Raw genomic sequence first — 25195 nt, forward strand, 5'->3', positions numbered from 1 at the left:
CAATGCACACGCACACACACTCACATCCTTTCGATCTGAGTCCAGGGACTTGGGTTCTGGTGCTGCCTGTCTTCACTAAGTCATTGGGATCTAAAGCCACTTTGAAAACCCCAGACTGTCCGCCCCGCCTATAAAACCAGAGGAGCAGCCTCAACGAATAACTCCCTGGTAGTGGGGAAGCAGGTATGAGGGTGAGGGCAGTGGTGAGGAGAAACTAACTTGGCAACAACCCTTGGGCCTATTTCAACCAGAGCAAAGGGTTGTTGGAAAATGAATTGTTCTGCTCGAAGTAAAGGCATAAAAAACCTTTTACAAAAGTTTCTTTCTTGGAGCAAATGGACTCCAAGGAGGCTGGCACCAGGAAATCTGGGAAATCTCTCCAAATGCATGCCAAGTATGTGCATGTACACAGCGTATCTTCCTAGGGGAGAAGGTGCACAGCTTTAATTAAAATACTCAAAGTTGCCGAAACTGGTTTGGCTCAGTGGATAGAGCGTCGGCCTGTGGACTGAAGGGTCCCGGGTTCGATTCCGGTCAAGGGCATGTACCTTGGTTGCGGGTACATCCCCAGTGGGAGTTGTGCAGGAGGCAGCTGATCAATGTTTCTAGCTCTCTATCCCTCTCTCTTCCTCTCTGTAAAATATCAATAAAATATATTTAAAATAAAATAAAATAAAATACGCAAAGTAGCTGATATCTCCAGAAAGATCTAAGGACCTAACAAGTTCCTCTTTTTAATCGTTATTGTTGTAAGTACTACAGATATCCCCTTTCCCCCCACCACAGACCCCCACCTTCCTACTCCCACTCCCTCCCCAGGTCTTTACCACACTATTATCTATGTCCAATTTATCCTCTTGGAGGAAGCTGGAAATGCAAGTTTGAGAAAACCTGCATTTCCTGATTAAGAGCCAAATGTTATTAGACAATGAGGGAGACAAAGTTATAGCCGAATAAACTGGGTATGTACAAGTGCTACTGGAAATTTGCTCTATTGACAGAATTAAAGTGAAATATCTCATTTGGAACTCGCCTGTGTTGAGTTCCTATAAACCAAGGAAAAAGCCCAATCACCAATTATATATAAAGTATTTATTTTATGCACATATTTACCTACAAAATTTACAGAAAATAAAACAACGCAGAACACAGAGAATACCCTCTTAAGACTTCTTAGGAGCAGAGGGTTTTATTGCTACAGTTCAAAGAATAAAACCTGATGCACGTGAAAGCCAGGATGAACACGTTTCCATGAAATGGTAGCCTGGTTAAAAAGTTCTTGTCCTGTTACTGAATTTTCAGCTTTATGTCAAATGAAATTTAAAAGACTGCTCTTGAAATAATTTAAACCTTCTCAAAATCTTCTAATAAACAGGTAAAAGGCACCTCCAGTTCTTTAAAATATTTACAGCAATCCCAATACTTTAATTCTAAGTTATATAGTCCATGTGGCTAATATGCATACACAGTATGTCGATAACACTCTCTGAACAGTGAGAATTGTACTCTCGGTTGTGGCACCGCCCCCGGTTCTCCTGGTGACGGAGTGGATGATCAAGGACACTGTGCAATACTAGTGCCACGGCACGCTGACCACAGCATAAAACCAATTATCTAAAACAACAACCATCCAATTCCCAGACAATACATCATTTACAACTAAACCGGTATTTTCAGAAGCCTCTGGAGTGTTCTGAAAATTGTTTTTAAAATATAAAGTAAATTTAGCATTAAATGAAAACAATGACTAGGAAAGTATCTCCCCCATCGTGGCTGAAGTTCACTCTCTGGTTTAACAAAAACTGTTTCTCAAAACATTTTTGATTCCTTACAACATAATGAAGGTGAGTTTTCCTCCGTCCAAGCCCAACGGCGGTTTCCTGCATTCTGATGGAGAGAGAGGCGTCAGAGGAAAGGCACAGCTACACGTAGCAGGAGGTTTTAAAGAGCCGCGGAGACGGCACGCTGACGTTCCTGTAACTCCGGTGCAGGAGAACAAGTCCACATGACGCTGTCCTCTTTGACATTGGCATTGATTTGCTATTTACAGTAGTTCGCAAAAACACATTATAAAAACTGGATGAGGTTCTGTTTCTAAGTTTAACTTAGTAACATACACACATACTTCACCTGCAACCATCGTGGCAGGATGTGAAGTACTAAAGTGACACTAACACTGACACGCAGACAGCCCTCGGTACCAGCGCTGATCCTGGGAGCCGCCGCCGCCAAGCTATCTGGGTAAATATTGCACACGGCTTGTCGGCTGTCGCCCTGACCGTCCACATCCCACCGCACAGGGAACGCGGCTGGCTGCTGCTGGGCCGCCTCTCCGAAGAAAGGCTGCTTTCGGTCCCGCCACGGACTGCCGGCTGTCACTGCACGTGAGGCCTTGGTTTCAGAATCAGTTTTCCCGTCTGTGAAATAAAAGGTAAGTTTTTAAATACACAGTTCTGTTAGAAACACCGCCATTTAGCCGTAAACCTCAAAGGGCACTGGAAGGGTACTAGGGCACCGCTCTGTATTTAGTCAAGATGAAGCAATGAAATTATTTTTCAAAGTTTTCTCTACGTGGAGCTTTCTTCCAGTCTTTATTATTTTAAAACACACGTACAATCTTTATTTGATGTATTCCCTGTCCCCTGGTTACTTGAAAATCAGCCAATCAACTGGATAAAATTAGTGTAATTGAATTTATGTGCTTTACCAGTGTATAAAATACGAATAACATGATGTATCTGACAAAAGCATTTCTCTTTTTCCAGCAGTAAATTTTACTTGTTATTAATTTTTTTCAAAGTTGAACTGAACTTTTATTTTCCCAACAGTAAACTTTAATTTCCTCAAACTAAAATGTTAACCAACGGCTGGAATAAGAGAAGAGATGCATCATTAAGAAAAATTAAACTGTCAACTCTACCAATTTAATTGTAAGACACCACTGATTTATTAAATACATCTCAATTTCAGAGATGTTAAAATATTTACAAAGTCTTAGAATCAATGCGATAAGGAATATTCCCACTATTAATTCCATGGAGACAATTACTGTTAATAAAATGCTTGTTTCACTTAAGCAAAAACATCGTCCTTTCACACATCTGTAATTTTCAAATGAAGAAAACACTTACGTCATCACAAGACATGTTGTACTCTGCTAATATAGTTCGACATCGCGCAGCTATACTGGAAAAGTGTGGTTAAGGGAAGAGCCATCATTTACAATAGGCTTTACCATGCCTCCCTCGCCAAGAAGGCACCTCAGCTTCGTTCCGAGCGAACTCAGCCGCGCAAAGGATACATGGAGGGAGCCACCACTCTCTTGTGTATTCCAGCAAAGAACAGGCCTATGAGCGTGATGCAGCTAATGGTGAAAAACGGGTGATTCCATAAGGACGTGAGGAAGGACACCTGGAACGAAGAGTGTGCAAGAGAAAAATGTTAAAATCTCAAACAACACAGATTCCTTCCTACCTCTCCACTCATGCATACATGTATGTAACATTTTAATCATCTGAAATACGGGCATTTGAAGACTTCCAATACTGCCAGTTCTCTGTATTGCTATGCTATAAAAATGAAAACACATAATATACGTTTATATCTTCAATGTGGCAAGACAATATAGGACTATTCCCTCCATTCATTCCAAATACCTGAACCACCACAAACTCATTCCTGTGATAAAAAGCCAGCCTACCACAAACATGGACTGAGCCCCCCAGGGAGAGGCCCATTAGAAAGCTCACTCTAAGGCTCCGAGAGGGACACGGCCCTGCGCACCTGAAACGGCACACGCTCCCCGAGTCTTGTGGAGAGAAGAGGATCTGATCTCGATGAAAACACAATCAGATGTGATCTATTACCTTCTGCTAAACGCCTCCTTAGGACTTGGGCAAACTGTGCCATGGGTAGCCTGGTCCCGTGGCATCGCTTCCTGCCACACGGCACAGATGCAACTACGGCCCGCGGGCCACATGCGGCCCGCCGAGGACATTTATCCGGCCCGCCGGGTGCCGCTGCCTGTCCTGCTTAGCAGCCGACGCGTCCCGGGCCCGCAGTGCGCATAGGAATTTGATCATAGTTTGTTTTTTAAACTATAGTCCGGCCCTCCAGCGGTCTGAGGGACAGTGAACTGGCCCCCTGTTTAAAAAGTTTGAGGACCCCTGATGTAGAGGGACAGGTGTCCAGGAGCCACATTTCGGAAAACAAGTGGGCACTGACACCAGACTCCTGGGGGACAGGAAACGTAGATGGGAGGAGCGAAGACAAATATGTGGTCTGGAAAATGGACTAGGAAGTAAGGGGGAGCGACGGAATCAAACTGAGGGCCTCTGCACCCCCTGGCACGCCGCGAGGTGCATACCTGTTTCAGGACAAAGACTGAACTGATGAAAGGCACCTGGCAGGCGGCCTAGCGTGGTCCTGGTTAAATAACTTGTCAAACGAAGGAAGGAGGGGCTGGGAACATCAGGAGGAAGACAGACGCTCAGGAAGGATGAGCTCCTGAAGAAAGACTCCTGATCCAGAGGCCTGTCTTCTTAAAACCTGAGGACAGTGTAATTCCCACGGGCCAGCTGTGTTCCATGTGCCCGCGCCCTGTCAGCACAGGCAGTTTAGGCTTTAATTTTCATGTGATCAGCCGGTGCCAGGCTCTCCTCTGTGGCCACAGCCAACTGCTGCCAAGCAGCGTGTTCCTTCAGATCGGGGGGCCCGCATTTCCCCGTTTGCCAGGTCCCTCTCCCGTGTCCCTCCAGCTAGCCACTGGCTTTGAGTCTGCATCTCCGGCTACAGACACAATTGCTAGTGAAAAGGCTTGTCAGGTTGGAGCTTATTAAATACTAAAATATACAGAGCCAACCCTTAGGCTAATCCTCACATTCTCACCTAATTTAGAAAATCATATTAACTACAGAGTTTTGGGCCTATTTCAAATTACATTTAATTCTGTGTTTTATTAAGATCTCAACGAGCTGAAAATCAGCTTGTATTTTTCCCAATTAGAAGTCAGCTTCATTTCCCAGGACAGACCTTTTTCAATCTTCTTGCAGCTTCCTTCACTCTTCCCCTAAAGATGAGTACCAACCTTACGATCGGGTTTTTATAAATGAACACACAGGAGAGTTTCCGCTCTGCCACAAAACCCCTCTATTAACATAAAATTCCATCACCGACCTCCCCTGCTTATGACATCCCACCCAGTGGAGCCAGGCAGGAGACTTCACACTAAGAAACCCTGGCCGCCTGAGCCGCCATGCAGCCTGCTGACAGCCTTCCGACCTGGCTTTTCTCCCCCATACAAGGCCATAAATACAGCTCCTGACATGGGCTCCCTAGTCCCAGCTTATACGGGGGAAGTGGGATTAAGATTTGTGAAAACTACACATTTTTACATAAATAACATTTTTACATACATTTTAAATAAATTTACATTATTACATAAATAAAGCTGCCCGGGGGGGGGGGGGGGGGGGAGACAACTTCACTGATAAATTGGAGACTACTGCTTCTCCAAGAAAAAAGCCCGGGCTTGAAATTAAGACCCCGATTAGTAGAAAGAGGCAGAATTTGAGAGGCATGCTACCAGCTTTCATCAAGGACGCTTCGAGAAACCCCATTCTGAACCCGTACTGCAGTGGTATGGGGGTGCCCCCGCAGTGCCCGATGGGAGCTCTCTCAGTGTTCCCTATATTAAACTCCAGGCAGGAAATTTTTTTGGAGATGAACGCCAAGGAAATGAAAGCTCTGCTAGCTAAGAAACGTATACGTATATCCTCTTCACAGACAATGAAAACCGAGGAACTGGCTGGGACTTGAATGATTAGGTGCCTCAGAGGCTAATCTGTAACTCAATTCGGGAAACTTGCTGGTGCACATGGCCACACGGTCAGTGACCTGGGGTCATTCCTGGTTTTGTCCTCCAAGCCGAATTAATTTCTAGTCTTGACTGTTTATTACATTTAGATTGTGCTATTTTATCACATGCTTCCTACAGAGCCGGCTCAATGCTTTAAGGGATGAGGAAAGCTATAAACAAAGGGAGCTGATAGGAGAAAATGTTGTTTTATAATTCTTGAAAGCTGCCCCTGCGGACGCTAACTGAAGCAGAACAAAGACCATGTTTACACTGGGACGTAAAAAGAGGGACAGATGAGACGCGGAAAGCTGCACACAAGTTCAGGAATGAGTGAGGAGTAATCAAAGTGGAGTTATAATAATTCTTAGGCCTTTTCCCCCGTAAAGATACTTAATTCACAACAGCCAGCCGAAGGTTTTATGAAGCACATTACTGTAAGGCATGTTTTTAATATGATGATTAATACCACTGTTAGTAGTAACAAGCAGCAGCATCTAACACTCTCCAATGAACAAAGCACTGTTATAGCCAGTATCGCATTTAATGTATTAAAGATTTTAAATCAAAACGTCTACCTTTTGTGTCTCGGGATCTATTAACCAGTTCCAGGCACCAGTAGCTGTACAGACAGATACCACTATAAGAAGCACTGATGAGAGATAAACACAAAATTAGTAAGGAATGAGCTCTTAGCAGGTGACACTGCTGCCACCAGCTACTGATCAACGACAGCCAAAGGCAGCGCACTTCAGGAAACGGAAAACGCACTTGACGGTGGAATCAGGGGACTTGCCACGAACCTTGAGGAATTCTAAACCTGTGACCTGGGTTACTGAGGACAATACTGTTCCCCTCATTACTTTAGTCAGACGTATGAAAGCTAATGAAATTAAAGCAATACAACCAGCATGGTAAAACTTTAAGATTCTACGTTATATAACTTGCAATGTGTTTTGTACTGATTTTGCAAATTCAAATAAAAAGCAAAACAAAAACCCTCTCATTTTCCACTGCAAGCAACCAAACAAAGCCTCCTTTATGAATGCACTGTGAATTCCGACTGAAGGGTTTGTCTTGCAGACACTGCTGTTTAATTACACAAAGGTCAGTGTGACTGTGTGTGTGTGGAGCACGCCAATCAGGATCGGATTTTCTTTAAGGGACTCAAAGGGGTAGAAATTACTGATAGTAAATCTTAGCTAAGGTTTCTCTCTCCCCACTTAGCTAGGATTATTTCTAACAGTTCTAAAGAAATCATAAGTAAAAGTTAGTAAGTGGCATTACTAGAAAATCATGAAAAGGCAACAAGGCCTTGTTAATATTCTGATCAATACAGCTCCTGTCTTCCAGCGGGGATACACAGTCTTAAAATGTAGAGCTCAAGCTTCAGAGAGCAATAGGAATATATTAAACCCCTAATTGTCTAGAAGTCCGGGCAATTTATTTTAAGAAGAGGCAAATTACAGAAAAACAATCTCATTTTAAGTATTTAGTAACAATCAAAATCTCGAAATTAGTTCTCAGCTCAGGGCAGATTAAAATCAATTTCCTATAATCTATATTTCCAGTAAGAAATATACTCCGGTACAGTTTCATTGTCACTAAGCAAAAGCAAACCCACATTAGGGGCCCTCATACACCTACTCTCACACACACATTAACCAGCTGCCACTTACAGGCCAGCGTGGAGACCACAACCAGGAGAGGGAAAGCGTGGTCACTGTGTCGCATTTTATAAGCGCGGGCAGCATCACAAATCTTTTAGAAGATTCTCAAGTAGCAGTGAAACAAGGTTTTGGAGGTAATTCTAGGTAAACCAGAGAACCTGGAAAAATCACTGCTTGTGAATTCTGATCAATGAGAATTCTCACGGCACAGCATTAAAACCCTGCCGACAGATGTAATAAAAACTACCCAGAAATCTTGACCGGAGAGACCCGTATCCCCACTAGCGCTGTTTTGGCCCCACTACTGACACTCAGTGCAGTATGTCCCTGACGTGTGCTGTGCTTCTTTCTCTCTTTTTTTTTAAATATATTTTATTAATTTTTTACAGAGAGGAAGAGAGAGGAGAGGGATAGAGAGCTAGAAACATCGATGAGAGAGAAACATCGACCAGCTGCCTCCTGCACACCCCCTACTGGGGATGTGCCCGCAACCAAGGCACATGCCCCCGACCGGAATCGAACCCGGGACCTTTCAGTCCGCAGGCCGACGCTCTATCCACTGAGCCAAACCGGTTTCGGCACTGTGCTTCTTTCTTGGCAGGAATTAGTTTCAACAATAAACCTCCAAGAAAGTAAGACTGGTCCCAACGTAAGTCAGCAAAGCGTTCTGTTTGCTGATGTCATCATTTGTACCTTTGCCTGTATGTGCTTATGTTTCTACTGGGCATAACCTCAAGTCTTTCTAATCATATTTTGTAACATTCATGATATTTGTGAGTAGACAGTAATAATGTGAATTTTTTTTCTAGGTTAGGCTCTAAAGCAGCATAATCACTGTTAAAATCAACGAATTTCGTAACCTTTGCAAATACAGAGGGGCAAAAGTAGGTTTACAGTTGTTCATACAGAAAATAATCGTATATAATAAAAGCCTAATATGCAAATTGTCCCCTCGACCGGGAGTTCAACCAGGGGGCGGGGCTGGTGGCAGCAGTGGCAGCAGGTGGCCAGAGGAAGGGAGGCGCCCCAGATGGCAGCCGGTAGCCGCTAGGGACCCTACCCATGCATGAATTTCGTGCACTGGGCCTCTAGTCTATATAATAAAAGCCTAAGCGACCGTTATGGCCGAATGACCAGAACCACCAGAACAACTGGTCGCTATGATGCGCACTGACCGCCAGGGGGCAGACGATCAATGCAGGAGCTGCCCCTGGTGGTCAGTGCGCTCCCACAGGGGGAGCGCCACTCAGCCAGAAGCTGGGCTCACAGCTGGCGAGTGCAGCGGCAGTGGCGGGAGCCTCTCCCGCCTCCATGGCAGCGCTAAGGAGCAGCGAGCCGAGTGGTAAGGAGCAGCGGGCCGGTAGGCAGTAAGGAGCGAGGGGTCCCAGACTGCAAGAGGGATCCCGGACTGTAAGGACTTTGAGGAGAAAGAAAATTAATACCTGGGTGCATCAGAGGGAAACTACAAAAAGACAAAGGCAGAGGACATCTTAAAAGTAGAAGAAAACCGGCAGGCAGACATCCCCCAAGGGGTCCCGGACTGTGAGAGGGCGCAGTGCATGAATTTTGTGCACCGGGCCTCTAGTGAAATAATAATACAAGAATAAACTGTTTTGCACTCACAACTGTAAACCTACTTTTGCCCCACTCTATATATGATAAATATTCTTTTCCTTAACAAAACTTTATTCCAATCATTTGCAGGTAAATTGTAAAACTGCTAAATAGGCTACTGAAAATTTTGTCGTATGTATTGTCTATCAAATTTGTAATATTTGTTTAAATAAAAAAATAAAAGTATGTCTATTTTAATGGGAAAATGAAAATTCAACCACAAGGATTGTTCTTCAGCCTGGGTGATGCGGCTTAATTGAGTGTTGACCTATCAACCAAAAGCTCACGGTTCAATTCTGGGTCAAGGCACATGCCCCACTTTCAGGCTCAATCCCCAATAGGGGGCATGCAGGAGGCAGCCAACCAATGATTCTCTCTCATCCCTCTCTCCCTCTCCTCTCTTTTCTGAAATCAATAAAAAATACATATTTTTAAATGTTAAAAAAAAAAAGATTGTTCTGCACGGTGGCCAGTTCCCTTTCTTAAAAGTTTCTTTACAATGCATTGTTTACGATGCTAAATACATTTAGAAACTGTGGAAACAAAAGGAAACATCTATGGCTTAGTAGAGCCAGTGTTTGTTATTCAAGTTTTACATAAAAGTAAATCATTGCTAGGCAGGGAGAAAAGTATCAACTGTTCAGTTTATGTCCCCTTTAAAAAACAAAAACATCCGGGCACTTACTTCTCCAGCGTCCAGTGGCAGGTTGCAAACAATGAATATATTCGGTGAGTCTCCTCTCGAAAGCCTTGAGATCTAGGCAGAAAGATGTCAGTCTCCTCGTTAGCTACTCCTACCGTGTGAGTCTAGGTAGGAGATGACACGCTGGGTGCTCTAGCTGCGTCACCTCCTGCACATCAACTCCCAGGTATGGCTGCCCTGCCTGCGTCCTTTACCACCACAGCTTTAAGCCCTTGGCAAACACATTACGTTTCTTCAGTTCCAATTTCACACATAAGGAAACTGGCTGGTTCACTTTGAGAAGTATGTGGTATGTGGAAAAGCAGCAGCAGCAGCAGCAGCAGCCTCAAGCCAGAGCCAGAAGCTAGAAATGTGGGGGTTGCAAATAAAAGGATCAAAGCCAGGTGGAGTTCTCATTCTGCTGGAACCAAGAACTTCCTATCAGACAGAAGGACCTCATCACCTCACTCCCAGGTCCTCCATGTCTATTGGGACGCAGGCACCCGATCCCCTTAGCTCGCCCTTAGGTCTAGCGGCTCTAGCCAATGGCTACGCTTTGCGCCTTGGAACCTGCTAACGGGGCTCGGTCTCTATTGGGCGCCCGCTACCTCCCAGGCAGCGCTCTGGTCGTCGTCAAGGGCGTCAGAAATCACCGAGCGCGAAGACAGCCCCCTCCCCTCCCTCCGAATGCGGGGAGAGGTGACCCCGGCTCCACCGACGCCCGGACGCCTTCTCAAGTCAGGGGCGTCCAAGGTGCCCCCGCGAATGAGCGAGGTGGGAGGTGGGGGGAGGTGTCACTTTCACGATCGCGCTTTTTAAACTTTAAAAAGGAAACCGAGAGGCAACCTCTTACCCTGGCAGTTACCAGAAACCACGGCAGGAATGAGGGGTCCAACTCACGGGGTTTTCAGTATAAAATGCAGATAAAGGAATGAGGGATCCAACTCACGGGGTTTTCAGAGTAAAATGCAGATAAAGGAATGAGGGATCCAACCTGCGGAGTTTTCGAAATCCAGGGCTGAGGGGTACAACTCCCGGGGTTATCAGGATAAAGCGAGTGGACTTGCAAACGGAAGTGCAAACGTTCACTAATGAATTAAAAACAGCCCCGAAGAGGAGCTTGGGTTCAAACCGGGCACTGGGGCAGCGGCCGCAACGCCCCCCAGCGGCCGCGCGCGCGCAACCCGCGTCCGGCCGGGTCCCGCAGCCCCTCGGCCCCCAGGCCGGGCCCTCGCGCCCCTTGAGCTCCCGGCCGCGTCCGTCCACCCAACGCGGTCTCCTCTCCCCGGGGCGGGGTCCCCGCGGCTACAGCCCCTCCGGAGCCCCGCAGGCTTCCGGGGCGAGCCCGGGACGCGTCCGGGCGGCCCATACCTTCCGCCTGCTCCAGCGAGTTCATGTCGGCCGGCAGCTCCGGTCACGGACGCGCTCCCGCCCGCATCGCAGCTCCGCGGCCCCGCCCGGCCCGCAACAGCGACTCCCACCTCTAACCGCTCCTCTCGGCCCCTCCTCGTCGCTCCGCCCCTTACCTAGACCCGCTGCGTTCATAGGGCGCCTCTGTCTCACCTCACAACTAAGACGGCTTCCTATTGGCTAACTTCCGCCCTGGCCTCAGGGCCCTGGGTTGGACGGTCAGCCGGAGGGGCCAAGAACTGCCGGCGTCCGGGTTGGTGTGACGCTAGCGCCGCCTCTTGCCCCGGGGCGGAACTGCAGTCTGGCCCAGCCGGTTCATAGGTTCTTGCTTTCTAGTTTCCAGCTTGATTCTTTAATTCCTGAAACATTTATTGAGCGCCCACTACCTTCCAGGCAGTGTTCCGGTCGTTGACAAGGGCATCAGAAATTTTGGGCGCGTGGGGAAATATGTACAGAACTATCTAGAACCCCAAATAAGGGGTATAGTACCTCTTTCCTAGATATACAACTCCTTAAGCAAACATTTCTCCCTTGATTACTTTTTTCTCACGACCACTTTCATAAATCATAAAGGAGACAAGCAAAGCACCCCAATACCTAAAACTCTAAAAAAAAAAAATCTGTACGACATCGACTACATTTATATTTGATTCAAATGTTCTCCTGTTTGCCTGTCGGGTGTGGCCCAATGGGGTGTGGCTCCAAGTTTGAGTGGTGACCTATGAACCAGGAGGTCTCCGTTCATTCTCAGTCAGGGCACATGCCCGGGTTGCAGGCTCGATCCCCAATGTGGGGCGTGCAGGAGGCCACCGATCAATGATTCTCTCTCATCATTGATATTTCTATCTCTTTCCTTCTCCCTTCCCCTTGAAATCAATATATATATATTTTAAATGCTTTCCTGTTAATTTCCTCGTGGTCATTCATTCATTCTAGAACTACTGACTCCATGATGCTGCCAGGCACTGGATCAGGGATATGAGCGAGACAGACAAGACCCCTGTCCTCGAAGTGGGAGGGTTACACCAGGCCATAAACACGCAACCAGGTAATTACCGTAGTTTCAGATAAAGGTAGTAGTTCTACAGGGGAGGGAAGGGTAATAGGACACACTGAGATAAAGGAGGGGAGCCGGAGCCAGTGCTCAGGGGAGTGGGATATTTGAGTTGAGAATCCCAAAGGGCCCTGACAGGTTTGGCTCAGTGGATAGAGCGTCGGCCTGCGGACTGAAGGGTCCCAGGTTCGATTCTGGTCAAGGGCATGTACCTTGGTTGTGGGCACATCCCCAGTGGGAGGTGTGCAGGAGGCAGCTGATGGATGTTTCTCTCCCATCGATGTTTCTATCTCTCTCCCTTCCTCTCTGTAAAAAATCAATAAAATATATTTTCTTTTTAAAAAAAAAAGAGAGAATCCCAATGGATGAGAAGAAACCAGCCCTGCAAAGATGAGATCCAGAAGGTTCCACGCAGCACTTTGGGGAGTTTCCATTGGGGGTGCCTCCCTCTGGACCAAACCCTTTACATCCATCACCCCATTGGACCCTCCGAGGAGGTATTTTTTAAACTCTGGGTCAAAACCTTTGAGAGGGTCATGAAATCCATCTCATGAGCCATAACTGTTATTTGTTTTGTAATGAACTAAAGTAAAATAAAAACTCTCAGCCTCGTGGAAAGTCAGCATACCCATTGTTTCAGGATCTTTTCTTTTGGTTGTGTGTGCATGCCTGCTGGGTTCAGATCCTAAAATAAAGCATATACTTAACTGAGGGTTCCAATAAAAAATAAAAAACCCCCACAGTTTCAAAGTTTGAAAGTCACCAAGCTAGTTATTAGTAGGCTCGTTGTACAACTGAGAAAAGTAAAAATGAGTTTGCCCAGATCTTGCAATGACTGTCATAGCCTGGATTTAAGCCCCAAGTAGCATATCGCCCTGCCTTCTCGCTCAGGGTTCCACTCCTCCATCTCCAAGTCTTATTCCTCACGTTTCCACTGGGCACCCAGCAGTGCTTAGAGAGGGGCCAGCGAAAAATCTGTCACAGGACGGGATGCAAAGTTGGCTTGGTATCAAACAAATGGATTAATGACTATATTATCTCAACAGACTAAAGGACAAAACCCAGGTGCTTAGATAAGGCTGTAGAGAAAGTGCAGCGTTCATGCCTTGCTCGGGGAATGGCGCGGCTGCTGTGGGAGACAGCATCACAGTTCCTCAAGAAATCAAACACTGTGGAGCTCTCAGACGATCCGGCAATTCCACTTCCGGATCTACACCCACAAGAATCAAAATCAGGCCCTGGAACATAGAGTTACACATCCATGTTCACTGCAGCATTGCCCACCACAGCCGAGCGCTGGGAGCGATCTAGATGCCGCTGATGGGTAAACCAAGTGTGATGTCTGTGAATACCCACCGTGGGGTATGACTCACCTTAGAAAGGAAGGAAATTCTGACACATCTGCAACATGGATGGACCTTGAGGACATTGCGCTCAATGAAATAAGCCAACCATACGGGGAAAATCACGGTAGGATTCCGCTTCCACCAGCTAAGGCTCCTGGAAACGGAAAGTGGAACAGGGGTTGTCCGGGCCGGGGCGGGGGCTGGGGAGTCGTTGTGTAACCCGGACAGAGTTTCGGTTTTGCAAAGCGAAGAGTCCTGGAGGTGGGTGGGGGTGGGGGTGGCAGGACAGTGTGAATGTGCTCAATGCCGGTGAACCGTGCACCTACAAATGGCTAAGGTGGTTAATATCATGCGATGTGTATCTTACCAAGATTTTAAAATGTTTAAAAAATTATCCGGCCGGCGTGGCTCAGTGGTAGAACGTTGACCTATAAACCAGGAGGTCGTGGTTTGATTCCCAGTCAGGGCACATGCCTGGGTTGTGAGCTCGATCCCGTGTGGGGCATGCAGGAGGCAGCCAATTCATGGTTCTCTCTCATCATTGTTTCTATCTCTCTCTACCATAAATATATATATATATATATATATATATATATATATATATATATATATATATAGTAAAAAATAAAGAAGAAATATATTAAATTTTTCTTTTAAGTTTAAAAATGTGTATACTGACTTCTCATTAAAAATATTGGTCTCTTGCCCTGGCCGGTTTGGCTCAGTGGATAGAGCGTTGGCCTGTAGACTGAAGGGTCCCAGGTTCGATTCTGACCAAGGGCACATGCCCAGGTTGCAGGCTTGATCCCCAGTAGGGGGCGTGCAGGAGGCAGCAAATCAATGATTCTCTCTCATCACTGATGTTTCTATCTCTCCCTCTCCCTTCCTCTCTGAAATCAATAAGAATATATTTTAAAAAATATTGGTCTCTTTAGGTCCTACTCCGAACTGTGGAAATGTCCTCTTTTGTAAAAGGATTCTTACTCGGTCCTGAGACCTTCTCACCTTCGCAGTTTCTGACAAATATATCAAAAAGGCTTTATGAAGACTTATCAAATGAGAACTAATTTTACCTGTCCTCCTTCACTAAGGGAAGATTTCTTTAACCCAATATGCTCAGAAACAATTGGGGAAATTGTCACGTTGGTAGTTAAATGCATCTTTCCCAATATGTTTTGAAAAATAAAAAAGCCTTTTATCTTATTACATACTTCAAATATATTCTCATCAAAAGCCAGAAGGAGCGGATTTAGTTCATATAATTTGTAGACATGTTTACCACCTACCCTCATTGGCAAGGCCAGTGCTGACCGCTGAAGTACAAGGAGCATTTCTGTTCGAAACCTTCCCTTTTCTTTTTTTTAAAATATATTTTTATTGATTCCAGAGAGGAAGGGAAAGGGAGAGAGAGAGAGAGGGAAACATCAATGATGAGAGAATCATGGGTGGGCTGCCTCCTGCACGCCCCCTACTTGGGATCGAGCCCATAACCCAGGCACATGCCCTTGACCTGAATCGAACCCAGGACCCTTCAGTCCTCAGGTCGACGCTCTATCCACTCAGCCAAACCAGCCAGAGCAGAAACTTTCCCTTTTCCATGCAAACTCCCCCTTGCAAGTCAACTGGGGTCCAGCTTGCCGGTGTCCAAAGCAGCGCCACTCTTAACACAAATCTGTGCAAAACAAGAAAGCCACGCCTGTGGGAGGGATTCCATGTGCCTGCAGGTCTCCCTTCCTGCCTGCCCCTCCTCATGCTGACCAGGCGGTGCCCTGGCCAGCGAGCTTTGCTGGGCCAAGGCTGCCCGTGGGCTTTGGAGGAGCCGACAGCCTACCGGTAGGCATCGTTTAGTGAAACTCGCGTTTCAGTGTCACATGTGTGTGTGTGTTTCTCCATGTATATCCTGGGAAGCGATCTAACATGGATTGCAACTGTGCGCGGGGGTGTAAAAAAAAAAAAAAAGTTCCTCTGCTAGAACTTCAGCTGCTGGGCACAGAAATGGTGCCCTTGCCTCACCCCCCGCGTCTGAGAGGTTTCTGACACCGAATATTTGTTGCATGGAAGAATGAATGAAAGAATGAGTGTCTGATTGAAAACATGAAGGACAAAGGAAAAGAGAGAGGGGGCGGGAGAGGAGTGACTGGGAAGGACAGGGAAAGTGAAAAGGAACAAGAAAAGGAACTGAGCAGTGAGCAGAGAGGTGCGCGGGCCTGCGCCTGTCCGCCGACAGGGGGCGCTGCGGGCCGCCGGTGGTGCGGTGCGTCTGGTGGGGCGGCCTCTTGGGGCGGGGCCTCTGGACGAGGCCTCTTGAGGGCGGGGCGTCGTGTGGGCGTGGCCTCCGGGCGAGGCCTCTTGGGGCGGGGCGTCGTGTGGGCGTGGCCTCCGGGCGAGGCCTATTGGGGCGGGGCCGCAGGCGTGCGGGCCAGGTGAGAGTGGAGGGGTTGCAGGGAAGGGGCGCGCGCAGCTGGAACCACACGCGGCCAGGTAAGCGTCCTCCCGAGGCCGGGCGGGCCGGGCCTGGCCTCACTGCAGTCCCTGTGTCCCTGACCCCTCATGGGTGGGAGCTCAGGGAGCCTGAGAAGGGCCCAGCAACTCAGACTCGGTTTCCAGCTCCTTAAAGCCTCAGTTTCCCCAGCTGGTCAGTGGGCAGATGGGCTGCACGTGTTGCCTCGGAATGAACTTGGGGGGCTCCAGCCGCCACTCAGGGCCCCTCTCGCCCCAGGTGTCCTCACGCGGTGCAGGTGGGTGCTCTCTGAGGCCTGCAGCCCCGTCCCTTGGAAAAACGCTTGCTTCTCCATTCAGCACCCCCTCTAATATTGATTGAGGCCCCACATTTGGCCATTACTCCAGCCTTCCCACGTTATGTACACAATGGGAAGGGCCGGGCTCTGTGAAACCTTACGGTGAAAAGAATTAGTCACTTTAGCAAATTCACTCTTTCTGCAGCTGTTCGTTGAACACCTACGATGTGGCAAGCACCCTTTCAGTTGCTGGGGAAACCGGGGGCGCCCGGCAAAGGTCCCTGTCTTCTGGGAGCCCGCCTTCCTACCTGGGACGAGGTAATGCACAAATGGTAGGTGAGCAGCGCTCCTCAGCACGGCCAAGGCCACCAAGGGGAGGCGCGGCCCAGACACTGCCGCGGCCCAGAGGAGCCTAAGAAGACGCGACGGCTGAAGGACGTGCATCCTGGGCCGCGAAGGCTGAAGGACGTGCGTCCTGGGCCAGGAGCAAGACATCAGGTAAAAACGGAGGCAATGGAATAAAGTCAGGAATAGTGTCTCAGTACACGTTAATGTAAGGTGGTAATAATAGGGAAATAGGCTATGTGGGAACTCTCTTACATTTGTACCATCTTTATGGTTTTTCTGAAAATTTAAAACTGCTCTAGATAGGAAGGTTTATTTTAAAAATGTGTGTGCGTGCATGCCTCTGTGTGTGTGTGTGTGTGCGTGTGCGTGTGCATGCTTCTGTGTGTATGCATACCTGGGTGTGTGCATGCCTCTGTGTGTGTGTGCATGCCTCTGGGGGTGTGTGCATGCCTCTGTGTGTGTGCATGCCTCTGTGTGTGTGTGCGTGCCTCTGGGGGTGTGTGCATGCCTCTGTGTGTGTGCATGCCTCTGTGTGTGTGCATGCCTCTGGGGGTGTGTGTGCATGCCTCTGTGTGTGTGTGCGCATGCCTCTGTGTGTGTGTACATGCCTCTGTGTGTGTGTGCATGCCTCTCTCTGTGTGTGTATGTGTGTGCATGCTTCTGTGTGTATGCATGCCTGGGTGCGTGCATGCCTCTGTGTGTGTGCATGCCTCTGGGGGTGTGCGCGCATGCCTCTGGGGGTGTGTGCATGCCTCTGTGTGTGTGCGTGCCTCTGTGTGTGTGTGCGTGCCTGTGTGCGTGTGTGCATGCCTGGGTGTGTGCATGCATATGTGTGCCCTGGTGTGTGGTATATCAGATGGTGATGAGTGACATGGAGAAAATGAAAGCCGGGTCAGAGGGCAGGGAGCACAGCTGGTGGGAAACAGGGGGCCCTGCTGAGAACCTGACACTGGGACAGAGTCCTGGATGGAAGGGAGGGAGCCGGCCGTGTGGATATGGAGGGGAACACGTGTGTTCAGGACACAGGGAGCAGCAGGGGTGAGGCGCTGGGGGTGCGAACAACTCGGGGGCTTGTTGGTTGCCATGGAGGGAGGGGCTTGGAGACTAGGGGGAGGAGGGAATTAGGTTAGTCATGTTGGGGGGTACACTGGGTGGAAGGAAGGGTGGGCATCCGGAACCTTTTACGTCCTGGTCAGGACTTTGGCAATGACTCTGGGCCAGATGCGGGCAAAGCCGTGGCCTGGCCGTCCGCCCTGTGGCTCGGAGCACCTCACCACGCCCTGGCCCTCCTCTTGCAGGCTTTGGAAAGTTAGCCCTTGCGGCCTCCTGAGGCTTTGGAGCAGGGGTCCCAGAACCCCAGCCTTAGGGCCAAGTCCTGGTCCCCACTTTCTTTTTTTTTTTTCTTTTTGGTAATCATCATCTGAGGATATTTTTTCCACTGATTTTTATAGGAAGAATAGAAAGGGCCCAGCCGGTGAGGCTCAGTGGTTGAGTGTCGTCCTATGAACCAGGAGGTCACGGTTCGATTCCCGGTCAGGGCACAGGCCCAGGTTAGCAGACTCGATCCCCAGTGTGGGGCGTGCAGGAGGCAGCCGATCCATGATTCTCTCTCATCATGGATGCTTCTATCTCCCTCTCCCCCTCCTTTCTCCTCTGAAATCAATACAAATATTAAAAACAAGAAACCAGAGATCTTTAAAAAATAATAATATCCGTTGTATGGATGTACTTCAATCTGTTTATCTGTTCACTGGTGAAGGGCGCCCCAGTTTTTGGTGATAATGAGTAAAGCTGCTATAAGCATTTGTGGGGTGTGTGTGTGTGTGTGTGTGTGTGTGTGTAACGTGTTCAGGTCACGTGGTGTGTTTGCTGAACCCCATAGAGCCCTGTTTAGCGGTGTATGGACCCCGGCTCTATGGAGCGTCGTGGCAAGAGCCTCAGGCCTGGCTTGGTTTGTGTCCCTGGGACAGCACCACGTCACCGCTCTCTCCCTATTTCTGGAGGCTCTCTGGAAATTTCTCCAGAGGAGTGTTAAAATTCAAATTGTTTTCAGTGAAATTTGAAATTATGATGGAACTTCGAAGAGTAGACTCTTAAAAATCTTTTTAATTTTAAAATTGATCCCCACTGGGTCCTATCCTGAGAACTTAATAGATCGGCTGCCTCATAAGTGGAGGTAATTGAGATACAACAGTAAAAAGTTAAAAATAATCGTCCCAGCGTTCCTGGAGGCTTCGGGAGTGACATGTACATTTAATTTGAAATCCTGGGGAGAGTGCGAGGGCTCTTTGTGGCGGTGCGAGCGGTTTTCTGTGCGTAGAGACAGCAGAACCTGGCGAATTCTGAGCAGCACCAGGACTGGAAACACTCGACACCTATTGATGTTCAAGAAGGAAGAAAACGAAGCAGGGATGAGGCTGGGATGTGTTTTCTTCTTTTTCTTTAATAAATCTTTATTGTTCAGATTATTACAATTGTTCTTCTTTTTCCCCCCATAGCTCCCCTCCACCCGGTTCCCACCCCACCCTCTGCCCTCCCCCCACCCCCTCACTGTCCTCATCCATAGGTGTATGATTTCTGTCCAGTCTCTTCCCGCACCCCCCATACCCTTTCCCCCCTAGAATTGTCAGTCCACTCCCTTTTTATGCCCCTGATTCTATTATATTCACCAGTTTATTCTGTTCATCAGATTTTTTATTCACTTGATTTTTAGATTCACTTGTTGATAGATATGTATTTGTTGTTCATAATTTTTATCTTTCCTTTTTCTTCTTCTTCCTCTTCTTAAAGAGTACCTTTCAGCATTTCATGTAATTCTGGTTTGGTGGTGATGAACTCCTTTAGCTTTTTCTTATCTGTGAAGCTCTTTATCTGACCTTCAATTCTGAATGATAGCTTTGCTGGGTAGAGTAATCTTGGTTGTAGGTTCTTGCTATTCATCACTTTGAATATTTCTTGCCACTCCCGTCTGGCCTGCATAGTTTCTGTTGAGAAATCAGCTGACAATCGTATGGGTGCTCCCTTGTAGGTAACTAACTGTTTTTCTCTTGCTGCTTTTAATATTCTCCCTTTGTCTTTTGCTCTTGGCATTTTAATTATGATGTGTCTTGGTGTGGTCCTCTTTGGATTCCTTTTGTTTGGGGTTCTCTGCGCTTCCTGGACTTGTAAGTCTATTTCTTTCTTTATGGGGCAAGTTTTCTGTCATTATTTCTTCAAATAGGTTTTCAGTATCTTGCTCTCTCTCTTCTTCTGGCACCCCCATAATTCAGATGTTGGTATGCTTGAAGTTGTCCCAGAGGCTCCTTACACTATCTTCATATTTTTGGATTCTTTTTTCTTTTTGCTTTTCTGGTTGGGTATTTTTTTGCTTCTTTGTATTTCAAATCTTTGACTTGATTCTTGCGATCCTCTTGTCTGATGTTGGATCTCTGTATATTATTTTTTATTTCAGTCAGTGTATGCTTAATTTCTAGTTGGTCCTTTTTCATATCCTCAAGAGTCTCGCTAAATTTATTGGCCTTTTCTAGAAAATTCTTGAAAAACCTTATAAACGTGGTTTTGAACTCTATATCCAGTCATTTGCTTTCCTCCATTTCTTTCATTTGTGATCTGTTTCTTTGTCTCCGCATTTTGGCTGCTTCCCTGAGTTGGTAGAGTGGCTTTGTGTGCTAGGTGTCCTATAGGGCCCAGTGGCTCAGCCTCCCCAGTTACCTGAGGTGGACACTCTTGGTGCACCCTTTTGTGGGCTGTGTGCACAGTCTTGTTGTAGTTAAGCCTTGATTGTTGTTGGTATCACTGGGAGGAATTGACCTCCAGGCCAATTGGCTGTGAGGATCAGCTGTGTCTACACTGGGAGAACTTCTGTGCTGGAGACACCCTTATGAGACAAGACTTGTAAAAGCCTCTGTGCTCAGCTTGGATGGGGCGGAGTCTCAGGGTGGAGCAGACAGTATTGGCTTCCCGTCAGCCCTGCGAGCACCTCTGAGAGAAAGCCACCCTCGAGTTCTGCCCGCTGCCAGACAGTCCAGTTTCTCCCCGAATGAGTCTGGGTCCCTAGAGTCTTGCCTGGAATTGGAGTTCAGAGCATTCGGGAGCTTTTGTCTCCCTCCCGCTTTAGAAAGCCAGCCGCGTACTCAGTTGCCCGCCTTCTCCGCGTGCGCACCTCGGTACCTCTGCCTTCCGCAGTTCCTCTGAGTCTCAGTGTGCTTTTCTCTTTCCTGATAGTCTAGTTTCTCCCCGTATGAGTCTGGGTCCCCAGAGTCTCGCCCGGAACTGGAGTTCAGCGCAGTCAGGAGCTTTTGTCTCCCTCCTGCTTGAGAAAGCCAGCCGCATACTCAGTTGCCAGTCCTCTCCGCGCGCATCTCTGTACCTCTGCCTCCTGCAGCTCCTCTGAGTCTCAGTGTGCTTTTCTCTTTCCTTCTAGTTGTAGAATTTCCACTCAGCCAGCCTTCCTGTGGTTCTGGGTGATGTCCGTTTTGTCTTTTAGTGGTAGTTTTGAAATTGTTGTGCGAGGCAGCAGTTTAGGTGTTTATCTATGCCGCCATCTTGGTTTCCCCTGGGGTGTTTTTTCTTCAGATTACAGATGTGTGATCTTGGTGTATGATGTACCGCTGCATATATGTATTTATTTTAAAAATACGTTTTTATTGATTGGAGAGAGAGAGAGAAACATGGATGAGAGAGAAGCATCATGGATCAGCTGCCTCTTGCATGCCCCCTGCTGGGGACAGGGATGGAGCCCACCACCTGGGCACGTGCCCTGACTGGGAATCAAACCGGAGACCTCCTGGTTCATGGGGTGACTCTCAGCCAACTGAGCCACGCCGGCTGGGCCGCAGGGGCTGTTTTTAAGGAAGGGAACAGGAGCCCACGAGGGCTCTGGGCGGGCGTTTCTCGGGCCTCTGGGACCCTCGCTGGGCTGTGCGCTCGCCTTTCTCAGCTTGGGCTGCTGTCCAGCTGGCCCAGGTGCATGGGGGGTGCACGGAGCCGCCGCTGCCATGGAGAAGCGGGAACTTACCCCGGGATGGCTGGGCCAGACTGCTGTCTGAGGCTCTGGCGTTGGCAAGGTGGTCTTGAAAGGCATTCCGAGCGGCCAGGTGGTTGCCATGAGCGTGGCCAGGTGGGCTGGAGCCCGGCGGCGCTGCGGCGGAGACGGAGGTCCCGGCGAGGCGGGCAGTGTGGGGGTCCGAAGGCTCTGCCCACTCTGCCAGGGGAGTGTCTGGAGGCCTCCCCTCCCCCGCTGGCCGCCGGGCTCCAGGTCCCCTGCGGCGTTTCTCCTCGGAGCGGCTGGCTTTCTTGGCATCGGCAGGCCCAGTTGCTAGGAAGCCGAGCAGGGCACATGCAACTTCCTTTTGACTCGCCTGCCTCCCGCCATCTGCCCGCTCCTTCCCGCGCCCGCAGACTGGCCAGGAGCGCGGCAGAGGCTGGCGCAGCATCTGTGCTCTCTCCGGGGAAGGGGGCGCTTTCTGATGCTCTTTAACCCTCTCGGCCCAGGTGCAGAGCAGCTGGGTGCTGGGCCCCTCGTTCCTGCAGGCCAAGGACTCGGTGCCTTTGTTTCCGTTCGAGGTCTAGGTCCCGGGCACCCAGTAAGCACACGGCCCTTCAATGAGGAGGGTGGTCTGCGCGAGCCAAATGCACTTGGCACATCAATATTTCTAACAGCGGCCTTCCCAAGGTGTCTCATACTTCCTATGGATGCACGCGCATCACTTAGGAATTTTCTCTCCTGAGCTCCGTTGTGGAGCTGCTGCCAGATCCGGTCAAGGTGGCAGGGAGTCACGGACATTTATGGTGATGTCCGTGCAGTCTCCAGCAAAGAGAAGTTTCCAAAAACAGACTTTTATTTTTTTAAATATTTTTTTTTTTATTGATTTCACAGAGGAAGGGAGAGGGAAAGAGGGAGAGAAACATCCATGATGAGAGAGAATCATGGATCCACTGCCTCCTGCTCAACCCCCACTGGGGACTGAGCCTGCAACCCGGGCATGTGCCCTGACCGGGAATCGAACCATGACCTCCTGGTTCATAGGTGGATGCTCAACCATGGCTGGACAAAAAAACTGGTTTTTCAAAAAAGCATCATGCCCTAGCCGTTTTGGCTCAGTGGATAGAGTGGTGGCCTGCAGACTGAAGGGTCCCAGGTCAAGGGCATGTACCTTGGTTGCGGGCACATCCCAGTAGGAGGTGTGCAGGAGGCAGCTGATTGATGTTTCTCTCTCATCAGTGTTTCTAACTCTCTATCCCTGTCCCTTCCTCTCTGTAAAAAAATCAATAAAATATATAAAAAAATAAATAAATAAGCATCAAACACCACCCATGGCCTGTGTGGCCCAGTGGGTAGGGCGCCATCCTGTGCACCGAGAGGTTGCAGGCTCGCTTCCTGGTGCGGGGCGTGCAGGAGGCAGCTGATGGATGTTTCACTCTCACATCGCTGTTTCTCTCTCTCTCTCTTCCTTCCTCTCGTTCCAAAAAAAAAAAAAAAATCAATTTAAAAAACACTTAAAACAAGAATATTACCCAACGCCCTCTGCTTCCCCTCCTTTCAGGGCTGGTTCCGTTGGGCCAGCCAGACTCCTGAGCCCGAAGCCGCTCTCTGGCGTGAGCTGGTGCGGTTGGCTGTCCCTGTGTCCGCGCTGCGCTTTCGGCGTCGTCTCCGCACACGCAGGTGAGCAGGGGAGCGGGGGAGCGGGGGGCCGGACGGAAATAGAAACAGGCCTCGCAAAACAGGGTTCCAGGAAGAGAGAGGAAAGCCATTGTTCGCGCTCTCAAGATCCAGCGTGACCGGAGCTCGCCTCGGCCCTGCGTGCGCCGGGCCGGGAAACCACTGTACGGGCGATGGGCAGTAATTCCTCCTTAAGGGTAATTTTGTCTGTGTGGGTTGGTAGCAGTAAGCCATCTAAACCTTTTCTGCCGACTTCTTATTCTCCCCAAGAGGGCTACTTAAACGGGGGGCCAAGACGTGCTCCGGTAAAGGTCTATTGTTGTGGCTCAATCTGCTAAAAGCTTTAGGAGCCATTCAGGTGTGTTCTGACTGTGCAGACTTTATGCGCTTGCTAAAATTGACGTTATTAATATTTGCTATTCCGGAAGTCCCTCGGGTCAGCTCGATCGTATTAAGCCACTCTGCTCTAACTTGTATTTCCAAAGTCATTTGGGCTCCGGGAACGAACACAAGCCTGGGGACCGAAGGGACCCGGCCCCCCCCAGGCCCGGACTCTGGGTTCTGCAGTCAGCTCCACCGGGGAACCCACTCCGTGGGCTGCCCCTTCTCCCAACACTTTCGGGGCTACCATCTAAACATGGGCATACGCACCCAGAATGCAAATTTAGTTTATTCTGAGACAAAGCAGTACTCCAGAGACTAGCATAAATATGTCGCTTTAAAAAAGGTGTTTTTTGCCTTAGCTGGTGTGGCTCAGTGGATAGAGTGTCGGCCTGCAGACGGAAGGGTCCCGGGTTCGATTCCAGTCAAGGGCACATGCCCTGGTGGCGGGCTCGATCCCCAGTGCGGGGCGTGCAGGAGGCAGCCGATCCATGATTCTCTTTCATCACTGATGTTTCTAGCTCTCTCACCCTCTCCCTTCCTCTCTGAAATCAATAAAAATATATATTTTTAAAAAAGGTGTTTTTTCCCCCGAGGAATGGGTAGAGTAAAAGTGTCTCTAAGTAAAAGTGGAATCACTTAGCCCCCTGGGTGGCTCAGTGGTTGGGCGTCAACCTGTGTGTGCTCGGTCACGGTTTGATCCCTAGTCGGGGGGCGTGCAGGAGGCAGCCGATCCATGATTCTCTCTAAGCATTGATTTTTCTCTCTCTCTCTCTCCCTCTCCCTTCCTCTCTGAAATCAATAAAAAAAATATTTTTTAAAAAAGTGAAATCACTTTTCAGAACTCTGCTATTCTCCCCTTCTCTTCCTTGTTTTTGTTTTGTTTTATGGTTAATCCTCACCTGAGGATATTTTTTCCCATTGACTTCTTTTAAAAAAAATATATCTTACTGATTTTTTACAGAGAGGAAGGGAGAGGGACAGAGAATTAGAAACATCGATGAGAGAGAAACATCGATCAGCTGCCTCCTGCACCCCCCCACTGGGGATGTGCCTGCAGCTAAGGTACATGCCCTTGACCGGAATCGAACCTGGGACCCTTGAGTCCGCAGGCCGATGCTCTATCCACTGAGCCACACCGGTTAGGGCTCCCATTGACTTTTAGAGAGAGTGGGAGAGAAGGAGGGTGTGAGAGAGAAAGAGAGAGACATTGATGTGAAAGAGACACATGGATTGGTTGCTTCCGTACACGCCCCAACAGGGACTGAGTAGAACCTGCAAGCCAGGTATGTGCCTGGACCGGGAATCGAACCCTCAACCCTTTGGTACACATCTGGGTCGGTGCTCTAACCACTGAGCAGGCTTTTCCCCCACCCAACCTTGTGTTTAACTTAAATGGCGCCCACTGGTACATTGTTCTGGAACTTGCTTCCTTTG

At 48.6% G+C, this 25195-nt stretch overlaps 1 protein-coding gene across 1 annotated transcript; it reads right to left on the minus strand.

Moving 5' to 3' along the window:
* Positions 1-1072: 1072 nt before the first annotated feature.
* Positions 1073-11332, minus strand: CNEP1R1 (CTD nuclear envelope phosphatase 1 regulatory subunit 1). Its single transcript, XM_080643826.1, has 6 exons — positions 11192-11332; positions 9824-9895; positions 6433-6506; positions 3302-3411; positions 3132-3186; positions 1073-2417 (listed from the first exon to the last, which is right to left on the minus strand). Exons 1-6 carry the CDS (start codon positions 11214-11216, stop codon positions 2376-2378), a joined length of 378 nt encoding a protein of 125 aa, XP_080499952.1. The 5' UTR covers positions 11217-11332; the 3' UTR covers positions 1073-2375.
* Between the last annotated feature and the right edge of the window lie 13863 nt (positions 11333-25195).

The sequence above is a fragment of the Plecotus auritus genome (genome assembly GCF_963455305.1).
Source record: "Plecotus auritus genome assembly, chromosome: 10".
In the NCBI taxonomy this organism is placed as follows: Eukaryota; Metazoa; Chordata; class Mammalia; order Chiroptera; family Vespertilionidae; genus Plecotus; species Plecotus auritus.